This window comes from Primulina huaijiensis, chromosome 3 (assembly GCF_012295235.1).
Source record: "Primulina huaijiensis isolate GDHJ02 chromosome 3, ASM1229523v2, whole genome shotgun sequence".
Classification (NCBI taxonomy): Eukaryota; Viridiplantae; Streptophyta; class Magnoliopsida; order Lamiales; family Gesneriaceae; genus Primulina; species Primulina huaijiensis.
This window is the reverse complement of record NC_133308.1, coordinates 22,822,439-22,836,529: the sequence shown is the minus strand read 5'-3', so window position 1 is coordinate 22,836,529 and position 14,091 is coordinate 22,822,439. Positions and strand designations below refer to the sequence as shown.

The following is a 14,091-nucleotide window of genomic DNA, read 5'->3' as shown; positions in this document are numbered from 1 at the left end:
AAATCCCCTGGCTTAAAGACAAGGAAATGACTTGTTGAAAAACAACTTAATCCGACCAGCTTTCAATAGTCGAAAAGGGATGTATCGAAAACATATGAGGTGATGGTGATGATCCTTTTTATACCCGAACTTAACGATACCCCGAGAAGACATGAAAAACATTGATTAAATTGTCTCTTATAGTCTTTGGTTCGTCCCTGGTTTGAACGAAAGAAACTAATCATCCGGTGTTGGGGGAATCAAAAGATCTACCTATTATCTATCAAATAAAATGGTGAATTGAGTACCATATTATATAGGGGTATACAAATAGGCCCATTCAACATACTTTCAGTGGCTACAACTTGGAGTTGAAGGTGACTGAGATATTTGACTTATATAGTTCAAATGTGTCAGATTTTATCAGAATATGTTACTTAGGTTGGACAGCATGTATAAAGATAATGAAAGTGACATTATGCCAAAAAAAAAGAGGGGACACTTGAAGGACATATACCCTAGAATGAGCATGAGTGTTAAAGAAATTGTGCCGACGAGTATTCTAAGTAGTATGCGGCCCCCTAGTTAGTTAGTCATATAACATAGAAATTAGACACATTGTTAGAAATTATAATGGTTGAAACATAAAATATATACACAATATTTTCTTGTCGATTCTAAGATCGATCCACTGAATTCATTGAACTTTCGATGTTCTTGACTCCATGCACAAAGTAAGGGTTATATGTATAAGCATTTAGAACAAGGATTAAAAATGTAGTACTTCTTCTTTACAAGAACTCATTCTTAAAGTCTGTGTTCTGAAAATACAAATGCTGCACAAGTCAAGGATGGCTAGTGCCATCTTGCTCCATTTCTTTCAAATAAAACAGTGTCGTCGGGCTAGTTATTGAACGTAAACTGATGACTATCGCGTAGATACATACAAGGCTAAAAGCCAAAATCGAATAGAACGGATTGCTAAATTAAAGAACATGGTTGATATATTTAACCACAAAAGGATGTTTTTAATCAAGAGATTGAGCATATAAAAGCTAAAAGGGGCCAATTGCTTCTAATTATTAACAGTATTCATGAATGCGTTTGATCTTGTAGGAAATGGTATGAACAAAGCTCCTAGAATATCGTAACCCCGCGCCACGGCCTACCCCGCGTAGCATACAACGTTATATGTATGCAAAAAACAATTGTGGGTTTTAGTTATTGTACTTACACATCTAACAATTTATATGATATAGATACATTAGTTTTCTCAATGCAGGATAGACTTGACCATGTGTCAATTTAATTGAATAATATGGATAGCTCTTATTGACTAAAATTCACGTCCAAATTGTTACATTATTGTGCGTTGAAGGAATTCACCTGGATTGCTTGGTCATGAAAATCTATGGCTGTGATTCCGAGATTTGCTTCTATACTAATCATCAATACACATTTTGCAAAAATAAATTCTTGTTCAACCTGCAATCGATGTAGTTTGAGTCCAAAACATATATTGGGCCATTAGCCTAGAGTCCTAGAACTGACTATCTAGTCTCTGTTCTTGTTTAATTTTTTTTGGCTTTTACACCTATTTCGTCGTAGTGCTGATGTGAGACCGAAAAATTCTTAGCGTCTAGCACCATCATGTCACAATTTTGACCAAAAAAGTTAGAAATTAAAAGTTAATGTATCAAAACCAAAATTTGATAACTTAATGGACTAAGCCGAAAATGAAACAAGTTAGTAGACAAAGAAACCTTTTCCACGATTCGAAATAAGAAGTGGATTAGATTTGTATGTGTGATTTTTCAACTTATAGATAAGTGATATGGTTTTGTGGCACTTGTATAATACAGAGAGAGATTAAATCTGTTTCAAAATTTCAAGATTAACCCATTGAAGGAGTTGTATCTTCGAACTTCTTTTTACAACGTGAGCCGGTTCGAGTATCGGTTCGAAGATCTGGCTGGCTATAGATGCATGAATGCATATATATGAGTATTTTGTGTGTAAATATTTGAACTGCCATGGCCGTAAAGCTTCGCAGACCAAGAAATTTATTAGATTGCTGAAATTTGTACAATAATTTGCGGATTTTATTGCGAGTAGTACTGAGGCATTTCTGCAGGTTCTTGCAATGGTAAATATTGAAAAACATCATTAACTATCTTGTTTCCAAATTGAATAGTTTCTGCCATTCACATGGTTTATAGTTGTAGCAGTAAATTTCATGCATCTTCAGTATTGTCAATACATTAATTTCCAGTACTTTTGTTTGGTGAATCTATTATTTTCTATACTATTTCGTAAAATAATATATGTGATTGAAATGTAAACACAAATGGGGAAAGAGGGTTTGATTTATTAGGACATCCTTGGAAATATAGAGCAGGCCAGTTGACAATAAGAAAAACATCCGATCGACCTTTTCACATATGGCAAAATTGATCAAATAAATCGATTCACCGATCCAAGAAAATACGTTACAGGGTCGTTAGATGTCTCTATAAAGTCTCTCTGATGCTCAAGTCATAAAAGAAATTCAAGAAAAAGAGCATTTATGAATCATAATCTTTTGCGTCAAACGTACACTTGGGGATTAGTCGGGAAAATCTTGGATAGCCCATGTAATTAGGGACAAAAAATCCAAGTTAAATCGGTCCAACATTCTATTAAATGCTCCCCTCCTCCAAAATCTATATAGTTTTCCCTCGATAGTGACCAGTTCTTGTTGGTACATTTTGTTTCGTTTATTTTTGCTATTGCCAAAACTTTGGAGAGCTCTTGCATTAATATATTTTCTGAAAGTAGACCCAACTCCCCAAATTTTCGACATAATATCATAGCCTGCAGAGGAAAGGAAACATGAAAACTCCGAGTTGGTGTCCTCACACTTGCCTTATTCTGCAAATTATCCAGTTTTAATGAGTTACTTTGGATCTATCCTCAGGCTGATATAATGTTTGTGTCCATATATTAAGGAATTTTCACAAAATTTTCTTTGAGCTCGACCGATCACGTAGTCTGTATTCAAATTCGACTTGTGTGCATCATGCTATGAAATGGCTAGAACTGAGTTTGATCGAGTGGTCAATTTTTGGATTCATATTCAAGTTGTATGTATCGTAGGATGAGATGAGCTCGAGCTCGAGCACGAGCACGTGGTCATGAGTTATTGTTGTATCATAGTATACTGAAATGGGAATTAATTTTCTAGTTTTATTTAGATCCTTATTGTTGATATGAATTTCACCAATTTGGAATGATTGATTTCGAATATATTTTATGTTTAGAGAAGTAAAACCATAAACTTCAGATGCATATCTCACATATTTATATAATATTTCATGTTAATTAAAATATATTTCAAGTTCATTCAATAACGATGTTTGTATACTACTAATGTATAAATAAGTAAGATATGAATTTATGATTTGATCTATTGTTTCATTGTAAATCATAAAACTACAATCGAAATTCATTAATTTCAAATTCATTTCTCTAAAAGCAACCTAAATTCTTTCATAACTTTCTAGATTTCTTATGGTGTGTATCATGTAAGAGCTTAAATAACTTATGAAGTTTTTGTTATTCTTTGCTCATATGATTGATAAATACTATAGATGCATGCTAATCTGCTATGTTTTTAATGATTTAAATTATAATTTGACATTTTTAATCTTAAAAAACTTATGGTATTCCATAATTGACATTAATTTTTATTTAAAAAAAATTGGAGATGTTTTAAAATGTAAAATTTTATTTATATATGAGTTTTTAAAAGTTTTGAATTCATGAAATTCAAATCATATTTTATTACAAGTATTTATTTATAAAAAAATATGTTGTATTTTTTTAATAATTTTCATTTCTAGTTTTTTTTTAATAAATATTTTGTGCATCTGTACATATTGTCATTTGTTATTATTTTATTAATTTTTTGTTTATTTTCAAACACTCATTTTATAAAACTTAAATTAGTTTTGATATAAAATATTCAAAATGTAATAATAATGATATAAATACATTGTTGATGGTGCTTGTACCCAAATTTAAATAATTGAAGTGATCGATGTTATATAGGTTAAGATCATTGTTATTATTTTACTAAAAATTAAGTTTGAAAACAATTCTAAAAATTAAGTTTGAAAACAATTGTTTTCAAACAAACAAACTTTAGCTAGTATTAATTTTTAACATTTATTTTCAAAATAAGTATAAATTCTTCAAAACACTCCATTATAATGCGTAAAGTTTAAAATATCATAATTATATTATTTTCATCGACTATAACTTTTGATGAAACACACGACGAACGTTCGGTCATACTATTTTTATTACTTATAGGTCAAACGACTTCATCTAAGTTTTTTCTCTTTTTTTTTTAAAAAAAAAAAGGTGATTCAACTTGGACATATGATGATGGCCTTTCCCAAAGAGCCCGAGTATTATTGAAAAAGTCAGAGGTTTCAGTTTCTGGTTCTCTTTTTAAAGCATTAATGTTAATCCATCAACCAATTTATTATTTTTGGCCCAACAACCATTGGTAATTGATTGCATGACTAGCCTTTCCAACCCACATTTATTTCAAGATTCCACCACAATTTTTTTTTATTTTATTGGATCGAGACCATTGGTCTCCGATCCAATGATTTTTCCACGATGGAATCCCCATGACTTGATTATATGTTGTATTTAACTTTAAGAAAACATTTAACTTTTGATTTCAAATCCGACAAAGTCAAAGATATCTAACTATAACGAACCATGGATTTTTCGATTTTTCGACCTCCCAACATTCCATTCAGACGGAATCTCAAGTTATTTCAGTTTATCTTGATTTGTAATACGATGACGAGTCTTGGATTCGGATCATGTTGAGTGTATCCGCGAGCAGATTTTTCGAGATGACGAGGGATATATTGAGTGTGCTCAACTCGGTCAATGGGTAGTTTTTCGCTCATGTAGCGTTTTTTCTATGTTTCGGAGGCGATGGATTAATATTGCATGATGATGTTGTCCGGGTGGATTGGGTGAGCTGGGGTGGGCAATCTACCTGAACAGAGAAGTGTCATTTTCCTGTAAATATTTTGACATGATGGGATGAGTATGACCTGGTCTGGTATGCTCGGGTGATGTGGCCCGGTCTGTCCGGGTGATCTGGCCTGGTCTCCCGGGTTTTCTGGCCTGGACTGTCTGGGTGCTCTTGCCTAGCCTGGTCTGCCCGGGTGATCTGGCCTAGTCTCCCGGGTCAGACAATCTGCACACACTCAACAAGATAATGTCAGGGGAGCGCCGAAAGGGTTTCCGACGTAGCCACTCTGACACTCAAGTCAATACAAGGTTCACCAAGTAGAGAGAGATTTTATTGAATGCAGTAAATCACAATGTTCGTTTAAATGAGCAAACCTAGGTATTTGTAGGGGAGAATATGACCTCGATTATAGTGCATGGACATTGTTCCTGATTAGACAGCTGCACATGCCCTATCATCTGACAACTGCCCATGCCATGTCATCGCCCATGCCCTGTCATCTGACAACTGCCCATACACTGTCATCTGTTAATAGGCATGGTGATCCATACTGTTCGGGTCTTGTCATGGGCACTGATGATCGAATTGATTAGGTCATATAAGAACAAGGTTGCAAATTATTTTTATGGCAACTTTGCACGCTAAATATGTTTAGCATGTAGCTCAAAGTCTTTGAAGTATAGATATAGATTAAGGTATACATATGTTTCTAATAAATATTTTTGTTTTTTAATATATGATAAAAATTGTTGAATATATGTTTAGAAATTGGTAAAAACTTGTGTGAGAGGGTCTCACGGGTCGTATTTTGTGAGACAGATATCTTATTTGGGTTATCCATGAAAAAATATTACTTTTTATGCTAAGAGTATTTTTTTTTATTGTGAATATCGATAGGGTTGACCTGTCTCATAAACAAATATTCGTGAGATCATCTTACAAGAGACCTACTCTTATAAATTTATAGGCAGAGATCGTTTCCATCCGAGCCAACCCATTATGTCTCACCCGATTCAGAAATTAGGAAAACACTATATTTTCGCTTTCAAAACATCGATATTTTTTCGTTGGTGAGGTATACAACATTAAAAGAAATGTATTCATTTAAAAAAAAATGGATCAAATTTACTAGAAAAAAATTTATTATTTTAAATATATATATATATAATAAACCCTTAATTCAGAAAGAGGACCAGGCTATCTGAATAATAGAGTGTGTGTGTATATATATAGTAATAATATATTGCCGGAATCACTGCAGTTTGTGTCTGGTGGCCTTATCTGTAATTTTAAATATTTCTGCTTATTTTTCCCTCTTATATCCCTCAATTCAAAATAGAAACACTGAACGGCTTTAAAAATCTGTATATTTACAATATTTTAATATAGTTTAATATTGTTAATATAATCGGATCTATGTGTGTTTAATTTTATGTAACTATTATACTATTTTATTGTCTTTAGGCTGTATCAATGCAACTTTGGGATATGGTTTTAGTTACTTTTTTCTAAGTATTTGAAGTGTATATCCAATCGCGGTTCGATTCTTGTTAAAGATAGATAGCGTAAACCGAAATTGGAACTAGAAGTCTAGTACCATGTTGGGACGTGTCACTGGACCAAGAGGCTCGTGTCATGGCCCAAGCCTGGGATGTGCTATTTTCCATCGAATCAGGGTCAAAGTAGAGGTTATCATCTCATTGCGTGATATTCATAAACATATTTCAGAATTCCTACAATTTCGATTTCGAACTTTTTTGTTCTCAAAATTTTAATTTTATCTTAAAATTTCAGAATATATAGATTATTATTCGATAGATTTAAAAATATAAAATGATTTTAAGCAATAAGCCCGTTTAAAAAAANGATGAATCTTTAATATAAATAAATATAATTACTATATACATACATATATACATACATACATATATTATATATATTAATTTAAACGGATATTCGGGTCGGGTGTGTGTCGGATTATATCAAACCCGCATTCATACCCGAACCCGAAAATCCCCATACCCGATTACCCAATTATTTAATCGGGTCTAAAAATCCCTCCATACCCTCTTCTATTCGGGTCGGGTATCGGATCCTCCAACGAGTTCGAAGAAAATCACCATCCCTACTGGGTGACACTAATTGATGAGACCTGTGACTATCTTCTAGAATATTTCTTCATATTTTAAGGATAACTTATATGTAAAAAAGAGAGTATATTTTTCGAATTTAGAGATTTATTCAAAAATATTAGCTTTCTATAATTTTATTTGTAGAAATTGTTAAGATTGATTTCGAATCCCACCTTTCAATAGTTTGGAATCATATCTTTTGATTCTTCATGGTACCTTTTACTTCGTACTTAAAAGTGATGAGCCGATTTCTTTTCATTGTTGAAGACACATGAATAAGTGGGAGTTTTATGTAAATTGACATAAATGCTCCTTTAATTATTTTTTAATATTAGGATATTATTATATTACAACTAAAAATTATATATTTTGACTTTTTGGTTGCAAATTCTAGCACAAAATTTATTGTGAAATCGTTTGATATGTCGATTTTATGAGACAGATTTTCAACGAAATTCAACTAATGAAAAAATATAACTTTTAATGATAAATATGAGTTAGACCGATTCGTCTCACAAGAGACGTAGCCAAGTTCTAATTATAAACAGATAGATGACATATAAATAATTCTTCTCAAATTTAGAAAAAAAATCTCTTTATTCGATATTAGAGAGAAGCTTTCCACACGAATAGAATTCGATTAAAAATATATGTTTTTATTAAATAAAATAAAATTATATTTTATTTGTTCATTTAAAATTAATGTCTTTGGATTAAATTCTTATATATTATGATTGATTTGATTGGAATTAAGATACAATTTAATAATTACAAGAAAATATTGCTTACTTTCGTGGGGAAACACGTAAAATAGAAGAAAATTTATATACTAATGGAATAAGTCCCCTCGTGTGGGCCTCACTAGTTCCACTCCCTTTTCACTGTATCCAAGGAAGGGCTTCCCGGAAATCGGGGGTTCGATAAAACCAAACGATGGCATCTCGCCACTTGGAAGCCGCCACATGAGATCTGCCACTATTTGTCTAGATTCCTCCATCGTACCGGAACCCACTTCCGCCACCGTCTCACGCACCAACCACTCCGTAATTTCGCCAGCGATCTGACACACTATGTTGTCCCCTTCTTCCTCAAAGGATCTTTGCAATGGTAAATTACACAAATCTCTCTCAATCAAGCCATCAATGTCTTCAAGAACCTCGCATTTCGCCGCCGGGAAACCCCCGATTTTCTTGCACAGTTCATAGACCAGGTAGGAATGATCGTTAATGGGAGAAGCCAATTTCATAAAACCGAGACGGGGTCTCAAGATTTCGCCCAAAAGTTCATCTACCAGCTGAAAAATAAGCTTCCGGTTGCTGCGGCGGCTTAAATCGGCAGCAGAGATGGTGCCGGTGTTGGGGTGGAACAGTTCAAGGTAGTGGAAGATTGTCGGGTCTAGGGGATGTGAACAAGAGTGCCACTTTTTGCGGGTGCGTCTGAGGATTTTCTGTATGTAATTTTCGTGCTCGGCGGCGGCGGAGAGAGCGGTGGCGCGACCGTTAGTGCTGTCTGGGTCGACGTTTTCTAGAACGCCGAATATTTTATCTGTGTGCAGCTGCAGCTTGTACGAATGGCTCGGTGTACTAGATAACCGTGCGCGCCTTTTCGATGCAAGAGCATCTGAGACCTGTGACTGCATTTTCACCCACGAGAAAAATATATATTTTTTTAAAAAAATATTATGTCAAACAGATGACAATGACGCAATTCTAGATCACAAAATCATTGATTTTATCTTCAAAATAAAATGGGTTTTGAATATTTTAAAATAATGTAAAGAAAAAGAAAGTAGAAATCACGAGTACCTGTTTTTGAGGTAATTTTGTGACCGGGGGAGATGGATCTGTCTTGACTGGTAAAAGAATTGGGGCACTGATATAAAAAACATCGCTTGAAAATGGAGTTTTCTTGCACTTTTTATCAGTTAGCCTGGCTGTACTTTTAGCTGGTGAACGCACAAATGGCTCCTCTCTCTTGTTTTTGATGCCATGATCAGAGCCTTGAGGGGGCAAACATTTCTTCGGACTTGATGATTTACATCTTCCTCTACTAGCTACTTTCTTGCAACCCTTCTGTTGGAGTTCTTGAAATGTTTGAATCTTTGGAGGTAACGAATTCGAAATCCCGAGTGCTGATGGACTATAATCGGAAGATGTTGAGTTTCTTAGACTTTTGGTGTTTGCCTCTGCGAGTGGTTTATTCTTGGTGGTTTCTAAAAATCTTAGCTTTGGGGAATAAGATGGAGTTAAATCATCTCCGAATCTTGAAAAAATGGTGGGATTACGTTTATTCGGCTTGAGAAGCACGATATTTTCATCTTTTCTGATTGGTTCCGATATGTTTCTGTTTGTGATATCAACCCCAGCTCTTCTGCTCACATTTTCTTTAACTTGCTTCACAATTTGCTTAGCATAGTTACCAGGACTTGTAGCATTCTCGTCCAGCACTTTGAATCGTGATCCCTTTCTTGTACTCCCCCTTTCAGCCGAGTTTCCAAATTCATCACTTGCATTCTCTTTGTTTAACCGAAGGGACAACCTGTGAATATCGGAATCAGACCTTCTGGATGATGAGGTTCTCGGTGTCTCCGGCAAGGACCGGGCAGTGCCAGTACTCGAGTCATCATCGAAAAATGTTCTATTCGATCTGAACCGGAGGACTGTCTCTGTTTTTCGGAGGTTTTCATGGAAATGGGATTTTGTTTTCAGCTTGGGATTCGAAGGAGAGGTGCATTCTGGGAGCAAATCAAGTCCCATAAGCCGGGCTACAAGATTTGGAGTCTTTGTTCCCGGGGAATAGCTGCTGCATTCTGAAGAAACATCAATATCTGTTCTTGATTTCAATGCAGATGAGGGTATTCTTGATTTTGCTGTTTTGATTTTAATTGCCACCTGAACAACATATTACATTTCCATAATCAAGAAAGTTGGCAGCGTAAACTTTATCCATATAATTTCATAAAAAATGAAAAATAGCAGCTCAAATTTTTCTATCTTTTATGTTTATGCAATGAAAAAGCTAAATGCCCACAATAAAACAAACACTTTTAAAGTACAATTAAGATCTTAAACAAAAAAAACTCAAACCTATATCCTACTTATTTACCTATAATTGTACTCATTATAATGAATTTGGAATCTTGTCATCTAAAATTCATTGTAATTAGTATAATTCTTATGTTAATATAAGTAGGAATGTATTTAAATTTATTTTGCTTAAGTTGTGTAAACAATTAATAAAAATATTTTTTGAACTCATGCACTCAATCCAAATAAAACTTAAATAAATGGATTATAATATATAACCACCATTACTTACAGGGAAGTTCAAATTCTCTTCTTCTTGTTTCATAGCTAATGACAGAGACATCGAAGCAGCTTTCATGGCCGCTGCAGGCTCCTCTAATTCCAAGCTGTTTCTTGGAGCTTCCACTCCTACATCACATCAAAATAAAGAAAAAAAACTCATCACCAACTCAATACCATTAACAGTAGTAAATGCACTTAAAAAAGGGATCCAAAACTTAATATCTAAATGTATTTTATTGTATTCTGAAACCTTTTGATATGGAAGCTTCTTCTTGAAGAAAGGAGTGGTCAGGCTTAAACTCAGAGTGATGCGTGGTCAAAGGGAACTGAAAATTATTCGAATCAAACAGCTGAAACACAGCACACATGCATCCAGCAGAAGCTGCCGCCGCCTCCTCCTCCTCCTCCTCCTCCATTCCTTCGGCCATTCTTCCTCTCCTTCCGGCGGATCCACCACCTCCACCGACCCAAAACAGCCATTCTTTCCCCATACCTGCTCCTCCTCCTTCACACAACTTGTTTTATAACACAATCAACAAGAAAAAAAAAATCTTTAATAAAAATCCCTCCAAGTAAAAAGAATCACCAGTGAAAATGACGCAACTGGTACTGTTGCTTCTTCACAAGATGAATCCCTGAAAAGGAGTCAAGAAAAAGCTGCAAATCAATGGTCGTATGAAAGCGAAAAGCGCGGTGGACGAAGAAAAATCAAATTTAATTATTTTCTTCACACAGTAACACAAAGAATTCATGAGAAATTTCGTCCCGCTATATTATCAAACAGTTTGATTACGATCACTCACTCCCAAGAATTAACAGAACATGGCAACCGAATTCTCTCTCTCTATCTCTCTCGGAATGGAAAGGATGACGAAATGACGACGCGCTCTCTCGTTTTTTTATAACAGTGTTTGTCCACCATGTTACCCTCCTGAAATTCGAATATGGCCTTTCTGTAGTTAAAAATATTATTCAATAAAAAACTTTTTTTTATTACTCCCTTATAAACATTTAATTAATTTAAACAATTTTTAAAAATAGTTAATTACAAAAAAATTTAAGAAAAAATAACATTTCTGGTCCACAATCTTTTCCCATTTTGGATTTAATCCATTAATTCATCGAACTCGATCGATCTTGTTACACTAAATTTTAATTTTTGCTATTGTGTTATAATTGATGACGTAGTACCGAAAAATTCAGCATTTTCATGTTACCACTTCAGCACAAGTGGATATTTGCAGATGCCAAGTCAGTACTTTCCAGTATCACGTTAACATTCCGATAAAAATAGATTAAAAATAAAAAAAAATCAAAATTATTGTATCAAAACCGAACTTTAAATACTTATTATTAGATTACAACCCAAAATTAGACAAATTAGTAAACCAAAAAATTATTTCCATTTTCCTAAAATACTTTGAATGTTATTAATTATATATCATATTATAAGATTTGAATTTTTAAGTTTTCTAAAAATCTTAATAATTGATAAGATTTCAATAATCATAAAATTAAAAGCTTAATCATTTGCTATAATAAAATATATATAACCCTAAAAAATAAAATTCACTTTCATACAATATATCTATATTATTGTGAGACTCCTCCTATAGTTAATTTTTTTCTCTCTAAAACATATCAATTTGTATCATAATATTATCGATATGCATTTTTTTTTATCATCATACGTTTGATAAACATATTACTATCCACCATGTTATGCAATTAATTAAAAAATATCACACTTTTGACAATAAATGGGTAATTAATTGAATTTTTGTTCTGTTTAAGTTTTGTTTCATTAAACATTCAAATTTTGGTTAATATGCAATAGCTTTGGATTTTTTGTCCAATTTTATTAAATTACTGACGTGACATTAGAAAATATTGACATGACATTGAAAACTATTGATATTGCATGGAAAAATGTCAACGTGTTCAGCACCACGTCCACAATAAAATTATAATAGCTGAAAATTAAAATTTATTTTGCACTAAAACCAAACTTTAAAAAACTAATTGATTAAAACTCAAAATTAGACAATTTAGTGGACCAAATAAATATATTTTTCATTATTTGAAGAATTTTTTTTAAAAAATGAATTATTTGAAGAAAATTCATCCTCTATATATGCATATATAATTATATATATACACACACCTCTGGTATTCATTTATGTGATATCTAATAGAAATGTGATACCTCATCAATTTTAAGATAGGTAACATAGTATAATTATACGTACATGTATGTATGTATATATACGTGGGTGTGAGGGAGAAACATTGAATATAAGAAAGAAGCAGCTAATAAATGGATAATATTACAGATTTGAAATGGTTATTACTAGGGATCTCTGCAATATCATTGCAATGTGATTGTGACTCCTCATGTATATTCGTGATGTGACATTATATTATTTTAGATCAAATACAAAAAAATAAGATTTTTAATATAAAATTATAATAATTTTATTAATATTAATATTTATTACACATGTTTTAGTACTCAAAAATCATATAGTAATATCAAATTAAAAATAGACGGTACTCATATATAATAAATTAGTACCATATTTTCAATATTTTGTACTATTTTCATCCGAAAAACGAGCGTGTCTTCAATTTCTTGCTTTGAACGTGCTCATAATTACAATTTTACTTTATCTAATATATTACATTCGATGGAACATAGACTTACCCCTCGTATTAACATGTGATGGAAGACTTATAAATATCATTTAGTTAGTTAATTAATTAATTAATTAAATATATGTTGGGCCATCGGATGATGTGATGGTCAAATTTTGTCATTAATAAAAATTGAATTCTTATTCATATGAATATACACGTCAACCACTGTAATGTATTCAATTATATCATTTTTAAAATATTTAGATCATTAATAACTATTTAATTAAATATCATATATACTCAAATTTATATATAAAAATATATATAATATAAAATAGAGTGTAAATAACATCGTTTTTCTATTAAAAAAAATCGAGTATATAATTTAAAATGGAATTTATACATAATATCAGTATCCGGAATTTCGATAGCAATTGTTTATAAACAAAATTTGCGAGTCCATAGGCTTTAAATATACTGATATTTAAATTCATGAATATAATAAATATTATTTGTATTAAATTAATAAAAACTGCAAAAATAACAATAGTAAAAATGAATGCTAATGCCTGGAGGATTCCCGACAGCACAGGCCCTCCATGGATGGACATATTCGCCCCGATACATGGACCATATCCCTTGAATTTTTTTATCGCTAAATTTCAAAAAAATACGTATGTGAATGTTTCATTTAAAATTAAGTATTTAGTCATGATTTTTTAGAAATCAGTACCTGACAAATCTATATATTTAGTTTTAACTATCCATAAAACAAACTTTACATTTTTACCCTTTATTATTTAAATAAATATATTATTTTATCCACAAAAATTATATCATTTTTCTCCATTTAAAATATAATTTTAACAAAATATTGTTTCTCAATTATCATGGAATAAAAGTAAATACTTATTTTGACATACAAAGTACCTATTATGGGGTTTCAGATACTTGATTTCGCTCTTTGAATACTCCAAATATATAAGAAAATACT

At 32.3% G+C, this 14,091-nt stretch overlaps 1 protein-coding gene across 4 annotated transcripts; it reads right to left on the bottom strand.

Annotated features, from left to right (window-relative positions):
• Positions 1 to 7,816: 7,816 nt before the first annotated feature.
• Positions 7,817 to 11,363, bottom strand: LOC140973810 (uncharacterized). Of its 4 annotated transcripts, XM_073436880.1 has the most exons (5): positions 11,264 to 11,363; positions 10,711 to 11,095; positions 10,471 to 10,586; positions 8,958 to 10,043; positions 7,817 to 8,785 (listed from the first exon to the last, which is right to left on the bottom strand). In XM_073436880.1, exons 2-5 carry the CDS (start codon positions 10,949 to 10,951, stop codon positions 7,982 to 7,984), a joined length of 2,247 nt encoding a protein of 748 aa, XP_073292981.1. In that variant the 5' UTR covers positions 10,952 to 11,095; positions 11,264 to 11,363; the 3' UTR covers positions 7,817 to 7,981. The 4 variants fall into 4 exon arrangements, with proteins under 4 accessions (XP_073292981.1, XP_073292983.1, XP_073292980.1 ...); XM_073436882.1 differs by having other exon boundaries at positions 8,958 to 10,021; positions 10,461 to 10,586; positions 10,711 to 11,341; XM_073436879.1 differs by having other exon boundaries at positions 10,711 to 11,340.
• Positions 11,364 to 14,091: the final 2,728 nt, after the last annotated feature.

Bases quoted from the DNA above. Each gene is read 5' to 3' on its own strand.
- LOC140973810 (XM_073436880.1), bottom strand. From the start codon at position 10,951: ATGGGGAAAGAATGGCTGTTTTGGGTCGGTGGAGGTGGTGGATCCGCC. The intron at 10,587-10,710 runs GTTTCAGAATAC...GATGTGATGTAG, and splicing joins AGAAGCTTCCATATCAAAAG to GAGTGGAAGCTCCAAGAAAC. The intron at 10,044-10,470 runs GTAAGTAATGGT...TATGTTGTTCAG, and splicing joins AAGAGAATTTGAACTTCCCT to GTGGCAATTAAAATCAAAAC.